Source organism: Cuculus canorus, chromosome 2 (genome assembly GCF_017976375.1).
Source record: "Cuculus canorus isolate bCucCan1 chromosome 2, bCucCan1.pri, whole genome shotgun sequence".
Lineage (NCBI taxonomy): Eukaryota > Metazoa > Chordata > Aves > Cuculiformes > Cuculidae > Cuculus > Cuculus canorus.
In genome coordinates, this window is record NC_071402.1 from 13,665,723 (window position 1) to 13,685,361 (window position 19,639).

General features: G+C 36.9%; 1 protein-coding gene across 1 annotated transcript in view; it reads right to left on the bottom strand.

The window, feature by feature from the left end:
* The window catches only part of FAM91A1 (family with sequence similarity 91 member A1), a 38,478-nt gene that overhangs the window by 13,608 nt on the left and 5,231 nt on the right, over positions 1-19,639 (bottom strand). Inside the window, exons 5-23 of the mRNA XM_009560034.2 lie at positions 18,742-18,809; positions 17,372-17,485; positions 16,503-16,593; positions 14,598-14,660; positions 13,461-13,567; positions 12,680-12,718; positions 12,464-12,576; positions 11,454-11,572; positions 10,936-11,048; positions 10,656-10,742; positions 9,848-9,980; positions 9,016-9,164; positions 8,406-8,540; positions 5,633-5,746; positions 4,650-4,722; positions 3,186-3,335; positions 2,576-2,683; positions 2,177-2,300; positions 1,132-1,201 (exon numbers count right to left, since the gene is read on the bottom strand). Of these exons, the coding sequence (XP_009558329.2) occupies positions 1,132-1,201; positions 2,177-2,300; positions 2,576-2,683; positions 3,186-3,335; positions 4,650-4,722; positions 5,633-5,746; positions 8,406-8,540; positions 9,016-9,164; positions 9,848-9,980; positions 10,656-10,742; positions 10,936-11,048; positions 11,454-11,572; positions 12,464-12,576; positions 12,680-12,718; positions 13,461-13,567; positions 14,598-14,660; positions 16,503-16,593; positions 17,372-17,485; positions 18,742-18,809 (1,970 nt within the window). The remainder of the gene's footprint in view (positions 1-1,131; positions 1,202-2,176; positions 2,301-2,575; positions 2,684-3,185; positions 3,336-4,649; positions 4,723-5,632; positions 5,747-8,405; positions 8,541-9,015; positions 9,165-9,847; positions 9,981-10,655; positions 10,743-10,935; positions 11,049-11,453; positions 11,573-12,463; positions 12,577-12,679; positions 12,719-13,460; positions 13,568-14,597; positions 14,661-16,502; positions 16,594-17,371; positions 17,486-18,741; positions 18,810-19,639) is intronic.

Here is a 19,639-nt window from a genome sequence, read left to right on the forward strand (position 1 = left end):
AAGTACTAAAAATGAAGGGAATACCTGGCAAAATGAATACTATCACACCACTATCTATGCCATATCATGCTAAAAGGTTTGCATATTTTTCAGACGCTGACAACAGTATTTTGAGTAGTTTTATTTCCCAGAAATTCGCTTTTCCCAGCTTAAAACAAAAATAAAATCATTTCTGCATGTTCTTTTTTTTCCTCTCTATACAGATCATCATCAATAAAAGCATATCTCAGAGATAATATTTGAGATATCAGGGTAGGAGTCATATGAGACTGACAGACGGTTTCAAGGCTAACCTCCTGGTAATCTCCGACACCCTGATAAGGAGGCGGTTTCAGGGTCAGAGCACCCACAACACAACCTGGTTAAGTATCCTGCAAGTTCCCTACCTTAGTGGAAAGATAGAATCTTAGATAAAAGTATCATAAGACAACAGTAGCTTGCAGATTCCACGTTACGTGTGGATATGCCTTGCTAGCATACACTTCCATGCAGAATTGTAGCAGACTGTGGACCTGGCATTCCTCCTTGCTTGCTACTCAAGACTCCTATTCTCTGTCCATGCTCTTACAAAATCCTCCCAGGGCATGCAGTTCTGTATACTTATACTCATTTAAGACCAAGTTCTAGAGGATCTTAGGAATAGTGCAGAAAGTACACTGGTATGAAATACTTATATTAGTGTGTTTTATTTTTTTCTAAAGGAGGACAGTTGGCAGAGATGCAGATAAAAGCTCAAAAGATGAGCACATCCATGTTTTGCTGTACACCTTCCTAGCAAACCTAGGAAGCACACATGCCACCTGCAGAGTAGGCTGTGCTATAACAGGAGAGAAGAACAATTTTGCTGCGTAAGTCCCATGAAAAACAATGAAATTAGTTACACACAAAATGCAAACACACAAGTTAAAAGCCAAGTATGGATAAGGCTAGAAAGCAGATAGGGAAGTACTCACTTTTTGCTACCAGGAGAATTTGAAGTCGATAATGCTCTTATTACAGTTACCATTTAAAGAAAAAGCAAATAAAACAAACCATGTATGTTCTCACATAGCCAAGAATAGCAAGTGGAAGGGCAAAAAAAGGTATGACAGACCATAAAGAGTGATTTACATCTGGATTATTGCTCCTTACCTGGAATGAATGAACAAAATCAAGGACCTGAAGAGACAGCTTTCTACTGGAATGTAAAAGTTTTTGAAGGCTGTCAAAAACAAAAAGAAGCTATGTCCAACATGCACAGATTTTTACTACTAAGGTACCACTACATTAATATTGGTAATATTATCAGTGAAGAAGTGCTCAACTCAGTTCATCTTCTCTTGAGACTAGTTAGCTAAATGCTATTTTCCCTACCACTTACACAGTGCTGAAGTGAAACTATTGCAATTGAAAAATGCTATTTTACCTAAAATACTAATATTTTAGACTTTATCATGTCTCATTATTGAGGATAGTCTGGTAACATGACTTTTAAGACACAGATTAGTGATACACTGTTAAAAAGCAGGTCAACTACTATAATAAAATCCTCAAGCCATGTTTTCAAGCAGCCTTACTTCTGGTGTCTAGAACCATAGCTAGGAAAAAAAAACCCACACAACAGAAAAAACACAAATGCAAAAATCCTATTGTTGAAAGAGTAATCTTTCATAAAGACAAGCTATAGTAAAAATTAGAAGATGGCTTGATTATAAGCCATGACTAAGCTTAGTAAATAAGACACCAACAGTAAGAAAAATTTCCGTAAAAGCTAAATGCATTTTACATCAAAGCATTATCAGTAAGTTTCCCCTGGAACAAGAACAGGGGTAGGAGGACTAGGAGGAGGAAAGAAAGACTGCCAGGCAAGGAAGTGGAAGTGAGTAGGAAGACACCCAAACTTACTTTTTTTCCTGATCTGTTCATAGACAATTTGCTATAATTAATTAATTTTCACCTTGTAGAAACTACAAAAACAGCCTAATCTTACTCTTACCACAACTAAGGACTACCTGATTGTACATTAGAGTTGGTATCTTTGAGCCAAAAAGTGACTACCTTACACACTAGAATTAGGTACGGTATGCAACTTAGCTCAGTTCTGCTCCTATAGTCATGAAGTTGTAAGCATCATTTTTGCACAAGCTCTGCAAAATAATACCACCTGTTAAGCTGTAGCTGGTAAATGACAGCTCACCTTTCTGTTCCACATAATCCATGAGTGGCAATTTTTCTGCAGACTTTCTGATTCAACTCAGAGCTGAAGAGGGGAATGCCAAAGCATAATTCCAGTGGAACCCACTCCTGTTCTGTTGTAGGTACTACACAAAGAAAAACAAGAATCAACTAAACTTTAAGAAAAGAGAAAGCAATATTTATCTCAGCTCAGTATCCACTGGATAGTGGACATTTAAGACAGTTCATTTACTGAACCGCTCAAAGACTTACGGGAATCTGAATTTTAAGGAGGAACAACAGTTAGCGTAGCACTCGCTGTCCCAGACAATAATTAAAACACAATGTGTTCAGATCCTTAAAAACAAGACCTCTCATAGGACTGATAAAGTTAAGTATAAGCCATTCATCACATTTTTACCTTCAAGGCTTTGCTTGACCGCAGGATCCATTGGGGTTTCTTCTATCACCATCTCAAACGATTCTGTGCTCCCATTTACATCAGACTCTGATGCCAGATCAGCCTCTCCTAAAGATAAAGTAATTCTTAGATGAACATGCAGGTCAATATAAAGTTTAGTTACCGCCTTATGTGATGAACACAACACAAGCTTTCCCAAAGACCATGTAGCTATAAAACTGGAGGAAGGAATATGGAGAAACATAGGGCCTGACTCATTTTAGGATTAAAGAGCCCCTTGGGGATCCTCAGGCGGCTTAAGAAAGATTAAGTTCTTTAATTTACTTTTATTATTTTGAAATTATCCTTTTTTTTTTTTTTCCTCCCTGTTGACTGCTCTAGTCCACTGATTTTTCAGTCTCTATTTGCTATTTCTGAGCTCATCACAGAGAAGAATTTGGAAGTAAGGCTACTGCCAATAGATTTACACTCAGAATGGGTCCCTATCTGTGTTGGATAGTATTTTGAACTGCTTCAAATCAAAGAACTGTAATCCTTCGTTCACCTTTGCTAAAGTGACTCTGCGAAATTACAGGAACACAGCCAAAAAAGATAATTACTGGTAACTAACCTCTTCCATCAGAAGCATCACTCAGCTTCCTGTTAGCACGCCGACTCGAAGGATTCAACATAGTGACATAGCCACAAAAATGCTGCAAGTCTACTTTGTTTCTCAGTATTTTTAAAGCTGTATGAATGCCCATGTTCACACGAGAAAAGTCTAGTAGAAAACAACACAGATTCAAGCTTAGTTTAAAAGAAGCCTCCTCTGTAACCCTATAGTTCATATCTAGGCCAGGCTACGTTTTTTTAATCTGAATTTTTCTCTCGTGTAATGCTCCATCTTAGCGATCACACTGGTAGATCTGAGATTATAAAGAAGTGAAAAGAGTCTTCCCACGCCAGGCACTAACTGGGATTTTACAGTACAATAAAAGAGATGAGGAGAAAGAAAAACACAAACAGAAGATGCCTCTCGCACACACACAGACAGACAGCAGAGACTGCAGGATTTAGCTAGGAATCAGATGTCCAAGTGTTTCAGTGCCAGAGTCTTTCATAGCAAACTCAATACAAGATACATGTTCCAGGTATTTGAAATTCTGAAGAATTAAAATATAGTATTAGCGGTTACTGAGGACTTTCAACATAGAGTTGTTCATGCTGTAACTTAAGAGATTCTGCCTTCAATATTTTTCACCTAGCACCAAGTTAGAAAACGACAGACATTCCACAGAGAGTAAAAGTACCTCATTCTGAGCTTAAAAAAAAAAAAAACAGAACTGGGTAATTAGCTTTAGTTTTAGTTTGCCCAAATCCTTCTAAATGGTAGCTTAAATAATTTGAGATTTCATATCTGAGAATTCATACTTGTATGACAGTGCTCAGTTGGGAAAGCTATGGCCTCAGCTACCCAAAAACTCTGTCCTATTCATCAAGCAGTATTTCAGAACATGTTAATTTCTGCCTTTCAAAATCAGTTGAGGTAGGAAAACTTAGAAGAAATAAGAAATTTTGCTAGCAAAGCTCTTCCTGAGGAAAAAACCTCAATAATAGTTCCTAGTGCTACTAGTTAACGTAAGGTTTTTCAGTTTTGGCTTTGCCTGTCTTATGGTTAAGAATAGAATAGAATTCTGAATAGAATACATGGAAGATTTATTTATGCAGTTAATAAACATGGTAGTTAATAAGAAAGTATGGCCAATGAAAGATCCAGAGTTTTTTGTGGAAGTTACTTCTTTATATCTGTGCTTAGGAGAGAAGAGAGGACAGAAAACACATTCCAATTAATACACAAATAATACCAAGACAACCATATAGAATCATAGAATCATTAGGCTGGAAAAGACCGTTCAGAAATCTGAGCTCAGAACAGATTTGTCAACCATTTAAACATTCTTTCAATCTTCTCATTTAACTTGACTCGTCAGTACAAGAACATTGTCATTTAAAATATTCTTGTGACCTTACCACACAAGATAACGTGCAAGAAAATTAAATATAGTGGTGTAGATATTACATTAAAGACAGTTACCTCCCTGCTGCTCAGCTTCATCAAATGGGAAAGGTATGTGCATTGTTTCTCCCATTCCATGCATGCCATGCCCCTGAACATCAAGAAATTAAATTAGGAACAGAAAAATAAACTCCTCAGCTTAGCTTAGGCCTATTTGTGCTCCCTTTTAAGGAGTACAAGTCAAGCTGATGAAACAAATAAGCAGATAATTAAAGTTCTTGCTCAGATGAAATAAATAATTAAACAAAATATCCTACCCTTCCCCCTAAGATGTATGTGAGTAAAAACAAGTTAAACTTCAGTGAAGAGGAGCAATTTTTCTCACCAATTACTTGTTACAGATTTCATAATCACTGAGCACTTCTGGAGCAAAATGAAGTTTCCACCTCTAAGTACAGAACATTTTTGAACACTCAAGGCTGTCACAAGTGTGCCTTTGCGAACATGTAATTTTATATTTGTTACAATATTAACCTTTCAAATAAATAGATGTTTAATTCTGAGTGTTCAGCCAAGCTGATAAAACATAAGACTGAGCTATTTTATTTCTCCAAAACAGACAAATCCATTCTATTTCTGCTGTTCATGGTAAAGAGCATGTTTCGCTTTAATTTATTGTAATAGCTTAATACCAAGCACTCTGAAAAAGTGCATTTCTTGAATAACATTCAGCTACCTTACTGTCTAAAAAATTTGTGAGCTCTTCACTTTCATTCTAGCTTCCTATATCCCTAACACTCTTATAAAAGCACACCTCATTTTTAGCTAGCAGAACCCTATTATGTCTGCTTATAGTAAAGTAAGGCATACATATGCATTCAATTCTAAACCCATGTCTTAACCACCACTCATCACAGCAGCAGTCACTACAGAAGTTAAACGTATTTTTTTGCTACGGGCAAAAGTGTGACTCTCCTACATTATTAATCTCCTCTACCATGTAAAAGCTTAACAAAAAAAAAACATGCATGTTTTCATCATTTATGCAGAGTACTTTGTACCTGAATTAGAACAGCAGAATGTGTTAAAGCATCATTCAACATTGTGAGTACATTTGAAGTGGGAACTACTCCTGGGTCGTGACCCCAAGACGTTATTAGTAAGCGATCATAACCCTAGGAAAGAGAAATTAAGAGTATTTAGAGTAGTAATGGACTATACAAGTGCATCAAGTGAATTACTAGAGTTAGGCATTAGCTTATTGTTACAAATAGGGAGTTACCACAGGAAACTAAAACTCTGCAATATTACAGTTTGTACCGAGGATCACTCATATTTATATTCCTAGTAAAGACAGAAGTTTGTCAACTTCTAAATTAAGATGCTATTTTGAACAGGAGGTGTCTGTAATCAGTTTCTGTAGAACTATGTGGCCATCGCAGCAGCCTCCTAGCAAACAGGAGATGAAAATAATCCCACATAAATTTAAAAGCAAAATATAAGACAGATAAACTAACACCATAAACAGAAAAAGATATATCAATCACAAAAACACCTATCCAAAAGAGGAGGACAGGAAGACAAGAATACTGAATAGGAAGTAATTTCCTAGTTTATCAATTTAAGATTGACTTCCCCTCCATATTCATAAGATTCTAGAAATTACTTGACAGCTCCCTAAGAAAGTTACACTCCGGAACAGTAGAAGAAGCAGCATTCCCATTTGCACGCAGAAGGAAAAAAAGCTCCAATAAGTTCGCAATAGTACAGAACGTGAGATCATTTAGTACAAGAAAACCTGACCTATTGTTGCACAGAGTTAAGCAGTATTGAATTTTTCCAAGGCTACCACACTGAATGCCTTTTACTAATAAAAGTGCACAATCCATACATTTACTGGTACCTGAAGCTAATGCCAGACTAAGGTTTGAATCAAGCTCATCACCAAGGGCATAACAAAATGCCTTCTGTGCTAGAAGCACTGATTCACTTAACCTTATATTAAAGTAAGTCTTGGAAACGTAAGCATCTACAAAATTTTTTACATCAGAAAGGGAAGGGACACATGAAAGAGGTTTGAGGAATGGAAAATAGATCTACAAATCCTAGAGCCAGAGATGACTGCTGGTGTAGGTACACCTAAGAATACACATCCCTCTCTGAACGCCTCCATACCATTGGAAGACATTTAGATCCTCAAGTATATACAGCAAATGATGAGATGAAAACTGCAGAGGCCTTTCTGCAATTATAAATTTGAACAATTTTATTTTACAAATTCTGTTGTAAGCAGCAAGACCCAAACGCTGCTAAGTGTCTGTTGCACTTCAAATCAAAGTCAATAGATACAATGATTTTTGGTTAGGTCAAGTTTATAGTTGCTACGGCCACTTTCACCTAGGTTTGTGTAGTATACAGAATATCTAACAGTACTCCTTTGGGGCATGTTTGTCCTTATCCCAACCTGGAGTATTGTGTCCAGTTCTGGAATCCCCAATGTAAGAAGGATATGGAACTGTTGGAATGGGTCCAGAGAAGGGCTACAAAGATGATCAGAGGGCTGGAGAACCTCTGCTACGAGGACAGGCTGAGAGAGCTGGGGTTGTTCAGCCTGGAGAAGAAAAGGCTGCAGGAAGACCTTATAGCAACCTTCCAGTACATGAAGGAAGCCGACGAAAAAGCTGGGGATGAACTTTTTACAAGGGCATGTGGTGATAGGATGATGGCGAATGGCTTTAAATCAGAAGGAGGAAAATTTACATTAGACATTAGGAAGAAATTCTTCACAATGAGGGTGGAGAAGCACAGGAACAGGCTGCCCAGGGAAACTGTGTATGCCCCCTCTCTGGAAGTGTTACAGGCCAGAGTGGATGGGGCCTTGAGCAGCCTGATCTAGTGGGAGGTATCCCTGACCCATAGCAGGGTGTTAGAACAAGATGCCCCTTAAGGTCCCTTCCAACAAAAGTTTTCTACAATTCTTATCAGCGTCTTGGAGACAGAATGGGAGAAGGCAGCATGAGTCTTTCAGGAACGAGTTGATCACTTCCACTGTTTTGTGGGACTCCTTGCCAAAGTACTTTATGGATGCTAAAAAGTTAGGTAGATTCAAGGCTGGAAGGAATTCAGAAGAGGAACTGATCACTGCAAAGATAACACAACCTCAATATATGTAAATCACATACAGCTCAGGAAGTTTCAGACCAGAATACATGGAGGACTGGAAAGATCTTAAGAGGAATTATTACATATTGTGCTCTTCCTTACTTCCAGCCACCGCTAGAGACAGGCTATAGGCTATAAGACCTTTTGTCCAACCTAGCACAATCTTTATTAAACTGTTCTATCATTTAACTGCAGGGAGAATTACCGCCTAGAACTTCAGTATCCACGACAGATTTCTATCACAGACAAACTGGAAGTGATCATCTTAGCTGTCTTCTAAACCAGGAAAAGTTATATGTAGAGAGGTCTTTGCTTATATGATACTAGTAAAAGCAGGTCTCTATATTTTGATATAGCTCTTCTACATCTTCGTAACACAATCTAGGGATGGGCTTAGAAACTTAAATTCACAATGACTGCAGTACCACATTTTACACTGAAGTGGAAAGGGGTGGCATCAAATACATTGAAGTCACATTGTGACAAGAAGAGAGACAAAAGTAGCTTTCCTTTTCCACAACCTAGAAAGAAAACAAACCAAGAAGCTACATAAATTTTGCTTCTAGAAAAGGTACATCTACAATGAATTGTAATTTTGTCTTCAACTTTATCCTTAAATAGCGCACAGCGTACCTTTGAAACTTAGGGAGAATAAACCCATGCATACACTACCTGAAAAATGTCTGGAAGCTTTCGAAGACGTGTTCCTTTAGAGAGCAACAGAGAGGGTGGTCCTTGGCCAGTTATATGGTAAATATACAGTTTGAACCAAACTGAACTGACTTCTGGTATCGCAGGTCCAATATGCTGAAAAGATTATTCAAGAAATTAGAAAGAACTTAATATTGCAACTATGATATGTACAGATATGATTTAAGAATCAACAATTTTAAAGAAATATGAACCTAGTTTTGCAGCACAGCAGTTCAAATATATTACTCTGCTACTGATGACATTGTAGGTACTTAATCCAGTACTGCAAAACTCTTTACAGAAAGGTGATAGTAAAGTATTTTCCATGAATATACATTCAAACAAAAGAAGAAACAAAATCTGCCATTGACTCTACTTGAATAGATAAACTGTTCATAAAAAACTAATTTACTAAGTGTTCACATTTTTCCTCACGAAACTGGGTTTTTTTTCAGATTAACTGAAATACAATTCTACATGCCAATAATTGACTCACTTTAAAGGGAACATCTAACAGATGTATACAAAACAAAGCTATCAAGATATTATATTACTAGACACTGGGGAGAAAACATCACTATTTTTTCACCTGTGGTGTACAGCTGCTAATAGGTCGAATTTCATTGGTGAGTGGTGCCATAGAAACCAGTAGAGTATAATTTTTGTTGAGAACTCTGCTGCAGGTAGCTGGATCCAAGCCAAGCAAACTCTCACACCGTAAGAGGTCCAACGGAAACCCTGTGTTTAAAAAGTACGATTCTTAAATTATCCATTAAGATGGAGTGTACAACCCAAAATGTTATTTCAGATTTTCACTCTCCCCTGCTAAGTCTTGAATACAGTAATTGCAACAACTAAGTTTTAAATTATTGGAGTGAATTTTAATAAATCTGTACATAATTTTAGCAATTGCAGCCATACAGGGTTGTCTGGCACAGAACTACAGCTTGCTCCTCACCCACTAACCGATCCCAGGAAATAAGCAGAGATTGAGGAAGCTAGGCGAGAGTTAAATAAAAAATATACCCTGATTAGGAGAATACACTCCCTTTCATGACTTTAAAAATGTTTCTTGGACAAAACAACTCTGAATAAACAATAACTCCTTTGTCAAGGCTTTTAGTAGCATGTGATTCAATACCAATCTCTTCTTTAAGTTCAGCTTGTCTTGCCATCAGTATGCTTCAATCTGTTGCTTTAGATGTTAAGTCTAAGCTTTCACCACCAAATCTGACATTCAACAGACAGACTCAGTAACACGGGCTCAAAGGAAGATGAAATATGATGTTTTCGCTTCAAAATATTTTTAAACAAGTAGGATAGAGATTGCTTTTTGAAATAGCAGATTAATGAGAAAGTTAAGGTCCACGGCAGAGAAGCAAACCACCTTCGAAGGATTTCCTCAAAAGCATTCACAGTACCGTTACTTGGTTGATCAGGCTGTACAGCTTGCGCCCCTAAGTCTTTATTATGCCGCAAAAACAGTATTGTGTTTCTCAGTGTAAGTGCATGATCAAAGTACCGCTGTGCTTCTCCTTCACCTGTGCTTTGAACCTATATAAGAAACAAAATAAATGCCCACAAGTGGCAGGTTGTTTCCACAAGCAATTTTATATAAGCAGGAAAGATTAACAAATCAGCATTTAAAACTCTGTAACCAAGTTAACAAGCCTGCAGCTTATATACAGCAACCATTAAATGAAAAGTGAGTGTTGGCCATACTAGTTAAACATCAAAAAGTACACAAAGACAACATCTACAAATCAGAAGTATAACTGCCTTTAGGTAAAAGGATTTAAATGTCCAGTCATCCAGACTGATAAAGCAATTAATAGCCACCCTCCTACATAATTCTACAGTTGTCCTTCTAGCATTATCTTTAAAAGATTAGACAGGTTAAACATTCCAGCACATAAGGGTCAAATTTTCCTACAAAAGTGATGTGCAGACTTTCAGAAATATTAACACCTTAAAGGAAAATTATTTCCAGTGAACAAGCCCTAATGCAGGTGAGCAGGAAGCTCACGAACTCAACTTTGCTCACCATGTACATGCACAGTGCATTCCTTAAAATCATTAGAGGTATAAATGCTGTGAATAAGAAACACTGTAACTGAACTGCTTAGTTCTGGTATGATAAGATGCTTGCTTTTTTCCACTGTATTGCTAAATAAGCAGTTTTCCACAAAGGTAATACTGGAGCACTTAATCAAATATGAAACACATTACCTTTTCCAGCTCCACCAAGAAGCTGTCAAGACTCTCATCTGACAGTTTCCCAACTTCAAACATAGTGACTGCGTGACTTTTCAAGTTCTGCAACAACAAAACACAACTGTCTTAATTCTTTGATAACAAAATGGGCAAGTAAAAGTTTTATTAAACAAAAAAAATCTTAACAAACAAGTTTTTTTTAAAAATAATTACAGGTGTATTATATTGAAGTCAAAATACTTTAAAACTTTACATATTAATTCTTGGCATACTACATTGAACAATTTTGACATACTGGTGAAAGATTTCCCATCATTAAAAAGGCAGTGAGAGTAGAATCAAACAGGAAGGCAATACGCTTTGTGTGTCCACTAGACAGATTCAGGCTGCTCACGCTGGCTATTTCAGCTATTAGAAAACAAAAAGAAAATATATGATCACATTTTTTTATTTAAAAATAAGATCAAGGTTTAAGTCAAGACTACTACAAATCAGTTATTTAGTTATTGCCATGCGAAGTAGAACAGAAATTCCTTATCACTACTACATTACTGATTGACTAAATTCAGAAGTTGGCATCATTTCATCAACTGATACCCACAATATAGATCAGCCTCCTCTTCAGAAAAAAAGCTATTTGGCTGAGAGATACTTCTACAAAGAAGTAGAAACCACCTCCCCCACTGTATATTCCACATGGAAAAGGATCTCCGCAATCTGTGTTTTGTTTCTGTACACCTTTACAGCCTATGGCACTCTGGAAATATAAAAGTAATCAATCCTAATGTATTAAAATTTACTGTTAGTGCTAACCTGGATCATCTTGACTGTTGGTATCTGTATCTGTGGCTGATGACCCAGCTTCCTGAACAGGACTTCTGTTTTCCCCACTGTCCCATGAAAGCAGCATCTTTTGAGGGTCCAAAGTACTCCTATTAATGTGAATTGAAATCCACATCTATCGGTCACTGTAGCACCAGAGACCTATCTCTGCCTTCCAGTGCTAGTAGTCCATGCACAGGCATACTCAATACATGCCTTTCAAAACTTCTAAGCCCTAAATCAGTCAAGCCTGACATCCTTCAGAGTCCTGCTTTAGCTTCAGCAGAGAAGTTCATTTGGGGGTCTGAAAATATCAGATTTTTAAAGAGATCTGAAAAATCAAACCACCATCACTGAAGACGAATCCAATGGAAAAAAATCTAACTGTTTTCACAAACTGATTAGCATTAAAGAAAACTCATTCACAGCAGTAATTTTAAATGGCTTAATAAACACCGAAGTAGAAGCACCTGACAATTCTTAATCAATGCAACTTAGCATTCCAACTTGGAGAAGCCTTTGTTGACTAGTATTAACATCACTTTCCCGGGATTTGACATTCATATATGCAAGTGTCAGTGACAGAACTGCAATGGTACCTGACAGCAAAAGCAAGTGAACTTTATGTACGTATTCCCTAACAGCACTGCAAAAGACACTGTCTCTGTACTAGCATAGTAACAGCTGTTATTTCTGGCCCCCAAAGCTTAAAGTGTATACTTGCCTGCTTCAAAATTGACCAACTAGGCATTTAAAGGTGAAAAAGTCAGCACTAAGTAACAGCAACAAAAGTATTACGTTGAAGTTACAGCCCAAATTACTACCCCTTATCCTTAGATTAAAAAGATCAAGTATTCTTGTCATTGTCACATTAGAAAGCCAAGTGATATTTATTGTTACACAACTCAAAGAAAGCAACCAATAGCTCTACAACCAGATTTTGATTCTAGCTTTCTCCTCAGTAAGCAAAACGTGCCTTGTGAAAGAACAGAGACACTTACTTCAGTCTGTTTACTGAAGGAACATTCTTCCATGATGGATGAAGATTATCCAGGTTTATTACTTGGCCTTTTTTATGAGCAAAGCCTAACCGACAATACATGGACACAGCATTCTGAAGAAACACATACACGTAATAAGCAACTGCCATATGAAACCAGGTTGCAAGACAGTGAAATTTCCACATCAAGTTCAACAGATCTATCATAGACACATACCTTTACCAAAGATAAGTCAATCTCTAGGACGTTTGCAAGCTAAAAAAGAAGGAAGAATAAACAGCACATTGTTAACAATGCAGGGTAATTCACCACCTGTGGGCTTCGGCACCTTTTTGTTGTTTTGCTTTATATTCTAATCCAGACTGTACTGGTAGGAGCAATTTTTTCTTCATCAAAAGTGATGATAAAAGGAAATCAAGTCTCAGAATTGTCCCACTTGAAAGCAAGCAAAAGAAATATGAGGTTACCTTCCATTGTGTAATTTTTAGGTTAATCATGTATATCGGAAGACATGCAAAGAGATATATTTAATGAGAATTTTTCAGATGCTTATTCACTAAGTTTTGAGAGTAAGTCACTATAACAACATATCTCTCCATATTGAAATTACAAGTAATTATGCAAAAATTACATCCCTGCTTTAAACCAATACTTTGCACATTTTCACTGCCAGAGAAAAAAATTAAAATACATCTAATTCACACTAGCAACGCAGACTCCGTTCCAGTTCTAGCTCATATAAAATAGTCTGCATTAGTCACCCCTGTATAAACTCATTCCAGCCGATGGAATTGTTTCACCAAGTTGAAGGCACTCCTTCAAGCCCAAAGCACTGTAAAAGTTACACTCAAGAGAAAAGAAACAGGTTGGATCTTAAGTCTGGCAATACCTCTAAATAAAAATCACATATTGATCCATGCTTCGAGTACTTTCATCATTAAGCTTTGGGCCCTTTCAATTTTTCCCATCTCCCTGACACAGGGTAAGTTTTACTTACCTCTGCCACATTAGTGTGTTCATCTATTGAAACAAATATCTTGTACAGGAGTGTTTCAAAGTAATCACCTTGCACTCTGTTCATTACAAAGCCTTCAAGTGGTGGCACTAGAAAGAAGAATTACTTGCAAAATTACAATTTGTAACTTACTTTATCAGACTAAAACTGCAGAAAAATGGAAAAATAAATTTACACCTGTTTAGTCTTCAAGATCCCTGTAACTTTTAGGATTTCCCAGTCACAAAGAATAAAAGCCCAAAGATAGCATTTAAAATTCTACCGCTACTTAAGAAAAGTAACAGTTGTCAATGTGTTTTCTTACAAAAACTAAAGCCACTCTACCTTACACCATAGCTTTGCAGGCCCCAGCTCATCCACTACAGAGAATTTACAGTCATTCACCCCATAAAATGATTTGGTAAAGTGGATGAAGTCTAAATCATGGCTCTGACTGGACTGGAACACGAAAATCCCACAAAACAGAGCTGAGACTCTCAAAGCTATTATCTAAGCAGTAAGTCCTTGTATTTAGAGTACTTTCACTTAACGGATCTCTACAGTTCTGAATGATTTATGTCTTTACAGATTATACTGAATTCAGAACCCCCCGAGACCTAGCATAGCATAATGAGTTGTTCAAAGGAGAGCCACATGCTGTGCTAGCTTAAGCTCCTTCATAGTTCCCAGACACAGCACATGATAATAACTGAGGTGATAAGACCATGAAAGATGGAACCAATATCTATAAAAAAGTTGTATTTGTCTAGAAAATAGGAGTCAAACGCACATGTCCTTTTGGTAAGGCAACTATGTTTCTCTATGCTATTCTTCCTTTTCATTACAGGCCTGTGGGAGGGAACTTACTAATTCATGCCATGACTCTTTAAAAAAAGAATCTCATCTTATCTAAATATGTATACAAAAGACAGTAAAAATTCAAGTTGAAATAAATCCTTTATACAAACATTGTACTAGTAGGGTTGAAAACATTTAGTCAAGAAAAAATTTCATAGCAGCTCAAATGTTTCATTTAAGCAAACTTATGCAGGCAGACAGGCAGCTTCCAAGACAGAACTACAGGATAATTTAAATGAAACCAAGAAAACACAGGTATAGTACTATTAAATATTTACTTACCTGCTATACAGCTGTCATCAGATATTGGTACATCAAGGTAAATAAATCCTTTGTTATACAAACCTTTAGAAATAAAAGCACATCATTTTAGAAAAAAAGCATTTTCCAGACTACTACTGATACGAAGTAAACTTTCCTGTGAGCCAATTCAGAATTTAAAGTAATTTTTCCTAGCACCCTCCACAGTAAAGCATTACTTTGCAACACATGGATCAATAAACCACATCCAATATTAAACAGGTACCTGTCACCCTAAACCAGAGCTCCTTACTTGCAGTCTGATGTAGTACACTTGGAGCTCTACAAGTATTTTCAGGACAAATGAGGCCAGTAGAATGACCACAGACTGAAGCAGCTACATTTGACAAAGATAAGTGTGTCCCTGTCTAAATGTTAACTTAGTTTTCACCACCAACACTGTACTGACAAATGGGTTTTTATCCTGAATTAGTTTTGTCAGCTGAGGATGCTGGCTGCATTTTGGTTTTCCTCAAACTCAGGCTGGAACTCCAATACTTCGTAGCAAGGATACAAACCTAATGACATCACTTCTTATAGTCCTTAGGTGACTTTCCCATATCTTTGCACAGCAAGTCTTTTTTATACACCTTCCAAAATAAATACTGGGGCACTTCAGCACAAGGCAGCAGCAAACCAATGCGTATCAAACTACTTTTAATGGATCAGGATGACATTGCAAGCCATCAACATGCTACGGATGCTTTTTACTGTCTCTCACAGAACAGGAGGGGTTGGAAGGGACCTCTGGAGATCTCTAGCCCAACCTCCTGATAAAGCAGGTTCACTTACAGCAGGTTGCACAGGAGCACACTCAGATGGGTTTTGAATATCTCCAAAGAAGGAGACCCCATAACCTCCCTGGGCAGCCTGTTCCAGTGCTCTGTCACCCTAAGAATTTTCTCCTCATGCTCATGTTTCCCCTCCTTTATATTCAGCTCTCACAGCTGATACATCCATACTTAACTGTACGTGAAATGTATTGATGGTATCACAGTTTGAACAGTGCTCTTTCCCCTTAAAATCCCATCCTGGACTCCCAGTGGCAGTCCATTATATTAATCGTCTGTATATTGTTTTGCTTTTTGTTAGGGTAGAAAGGTATGTTAGATCCTTCTAAATGTACTCGGCTGTAACCCTCTCCACAAGCAATACCAGGCCACGTATAGAGAAAGATCAGCAAGTCTTTTCCTAATTCAAATTTTCTTAAGCTCTATACTGCTTCATATGCATTCCAGAGCTTGAATTTCATCTACCTCACTTTTGGCTTTATTGCGTTGTTCTGCTTCAGTAACAGGGAGTGGAATTCTGCCTCAATTTCTCAACAAAAGTACAGTACACAGATTCACAGATGTCTCAGGGAGGAGTTTGTCAGTGAACTTGCGCTGCCTTGCCTAATATGATTTGTCTATATCTAATACTCGTTACACTGAAATGGGGAGACATGCACACCATTCAGTAACAGCTTCAGAGCTTTTTAGAAACAAGACTGTCCTAGATTTAAGCCCCATTTTCATGGTGCTCAAACAATACAAAACTACAAAACATCTTTGAAAAGCCAGGAGTGAATTCTACCACCCAGGATTACTAACTCTGACATTTTTCATCTTAGTTCCTCGTGTCCTGGTCTATATCTCCTCTCTCACAATCTTGACGGAGAGTTTCTAAATAAAAGAATTTGTTGAATCAGACAATAGCAGAGCAACAGCTGCCAATGGCTCACAGTTAAACCATTTACAAGTTCTAGGCTGCAGTATGCACAAGCTCTTCAGCATTTTCCTCCACCTCCTCTTATGCTTCAGCTTTCTACATCCCCTTTTATTCCCAGCCTCTGAATTTACTGAGCAAGATCTACAAACAGAAAAGGAATATCCATTAAACACTTACTGTGAACGACATTAAAGTCTAATGAACCAGCAAGCTGAGGACCTGAATCAATTATCTTATCAATAGCAGACTTCTCCGATGTAGTACAAATCTAGGTAAATGAAATCATGTTAGTCTTTTGTAGAAATGAGTCTATGCAATGTATTTAATACCACTCAAAAATATCCAAAAACACTGCAGCCTCAAGTAGTGAGTAATACAACAATATAGAAAGTAACCCATGTTCTTCATCAAAATATTTGCACTGAAGAATTCACTGCAGTTGCTGCTAAAGTCTAAACATTTTTTACTCTTGTCCCTGCACAAAATGATGCATGCTCTAGGAATGGTACTTAATTGCACAGCTATTTGGCAAGTGAAGTCTAGAGCACGTTTGCTCTTTAAAACTTCCAAACTAAGTTTTCGACCTCACGAGTGAAGCCATTCTAGAAAGATGTCCACTACAATATCGAAGTAACAGACAGGTTAACTACTCTGGGTTGATGGGATGACAGAATATAAGTAGCCACTGCCCAGACATTCCAAATAATAGCCAAAAAAAAAAAAAACAAACCCACCACTGCCTTAAATATGTTACAATCTAAACAAATAACTTCCAGAGAAGGAATTAAATCCAGATCAAATGACCAGCTGACTGCAAAAAAAACTGAGAATGGAATTAGAATTAAGTCAGCTCACAAATTTTTCACGTGCAAACAATGCAAAAGAATAAGAACATACAAGGAGCAGATTGTGATAACACATTAGTTATCACAGATTGGTTGACACAAAACCACCTCAGCACCATAGACAGCACAGAAGGGAAGCTGCTGTATTCAGGGACTATCAATATTCAACCAAAATTAGAGACGCTATCACTACTAAAATACCTTGATGTCATCCTCAGTGATGTAGCCAGACTGTACGACCCACCATGCTTCTATAGCGATCTCCACAGGTTTCACAGGTAAGAGATCATGGGCAGTTTTCCTTCTGAAAAATTTCTGCAGTGGTACAGTCCATTTAAGATAGTAATCAAGAGCATTTTGCATGTGCAGATAGTCATTTACCTTTATATAAGCCAATTTTTCTAATGATCCATTTTTAAATACATTATATTCATAATATTTGTGTATTCAGTTTATCAGCCTTACCATTCAGTAAAAGTACATCCTTGTTCAGATAAAAAATGCTTCTCTCTTCCCTCAAACCACGTGAATACAGAGAGGAAAAGAATTGCTTGCATCTGATTGTTAAACTTGCACACAAGCCCCTATGCTACAAATCACTAAAAATCACGCTATTCCGACACATTAATTAATATCAAGTCGAAATTTAAACTATTTATGACATTTCCTGATGTGAACAGGTAGGAGAGCACAGCAAACAAAGTACATGAATGGGGATTTTAAAGAAATTATTTAGTGATTTAATTAATGATTTAATTTAAAAAGTTTTAGGAATATTTTATTTACTTTAAATGACAAAGTACCCCACATTCTCAATAAGCATAGTGCTAAAAAGGTACACCGAATTTCAGTCCAAAAAACAGAAATTGGAGCATACTGTTTATTTACAGATCTAAATAATTTTTCTTCCACTGCAGAGCCATTACTTGTTGGCTCACTTTAGCAACTCCATATTTTGGTAAGCACGTTTTTAGTTGAGGGAGCACTACAAAGCTACTGCAAGAGCACTTATGAGTCTCCTGAAGAATGGAATTGCTGCAAACTAAAGCACCTACTTCTATCAACAGTTATTACAATGTTTTCCACATGTGCTGTTCACATGAAAGGATGCCCATTCAGACTATTCACCATCATCTCAAAGAAAAACACACATACTAAAAAAATTTACACCTAGATGGGGGGTGGTTGTCCCAGAATAAACTCTGATCTCAACTACAACCATAGAAACATGGAATAATTCTTCCAGAACTAGTATCATTACTGCATGTTTCTACTGGCTGAGAGACATCTGGTGTTAAGAGAGTAAATACAGCTCCAAAAATAAGATTTTTTTAAAAAAAAAAAAATAGCACTGAAGATTTTTTCTTTACTATATTTTGATTTAAAATTAAAAAGCTCTTTATTAACTTCAGGAAACACAATATAATTAGCAATACACTGTGTCACACTCAATTAGCCACACCTACAAACTAAATAGGCCCACGAAATGCTTCCGTTCTTCTTTTCCTATGAAATAACGTGGTGTGAGGGAAGGGTGAAGGAAAGGGAGGGGAAATTAAAGACAAACTTACTTTTGAAGACCTACATTGGTTCATTAGATCTATATACTGGTTTCTTCCTATACCAAGAAGTCTTAGACCTGAAAAATAAGTAATGTTTTATTTCTCTTAAGACAGGTTTAAGCTGAAGATATAGAAAACATTCTTCAAAGAATCAGACCTACTGCTATAATAATATTTTAGCTGCTCTTTCTTCCCAGAATAAAAAGTCAGATATAGGAGCTAAATTCAGTTTTAACTGAACTTGACAGAGAACCATGTGCATCTAAATCCAGAATCCATCCCCATCCATCTACTCTGCAGAGGTAGAAAAAAAATAATCCATTATCATTCACCTTAGAGTAGCAGGGAATAATCCAATACTTTTCTCTCCTACACTCACATCAACAGATAATAACTAGTTCTGTTAATTTGAAGCATAAAATCATACTAATTTTGATCAATAGTTTTTTTTCCCCCAGATAAATCCCATACCATGCACTGGATTAGAACTCATAAGAATTGGAGCACAAACAGCCACATAAGCCTTTGAATTCTGTATTCTAATTGAATTCTGTAATCTCTGGCCTTTGACCATTAAGAAACCATGAACAAATATTGGAAAGTTATGTACTAGTTTCAACCCATATTCTGCCTCAGTTTTAACTTCAGCTTTCTAGTTTAACATTAGTTTTTATGACAGAGCATTAATAAAGAAGTTTAAATTAATTATACCACAGTCACTGACCTGCTCCTGCTAAAGTAACAGAATCGCTACCAAGAAAACCCAAAACAGGAAAGCCCTTCCTCTCTGCATATTCTTAGCAATAGCATTTCCAACAAGCTATGCAGCAATGAGGAAAAAAGTTTTTCCTTATCTTTTTTGACAATGAGAACACTACATAGAGTCAAATTAGTACAGTTTACTGAC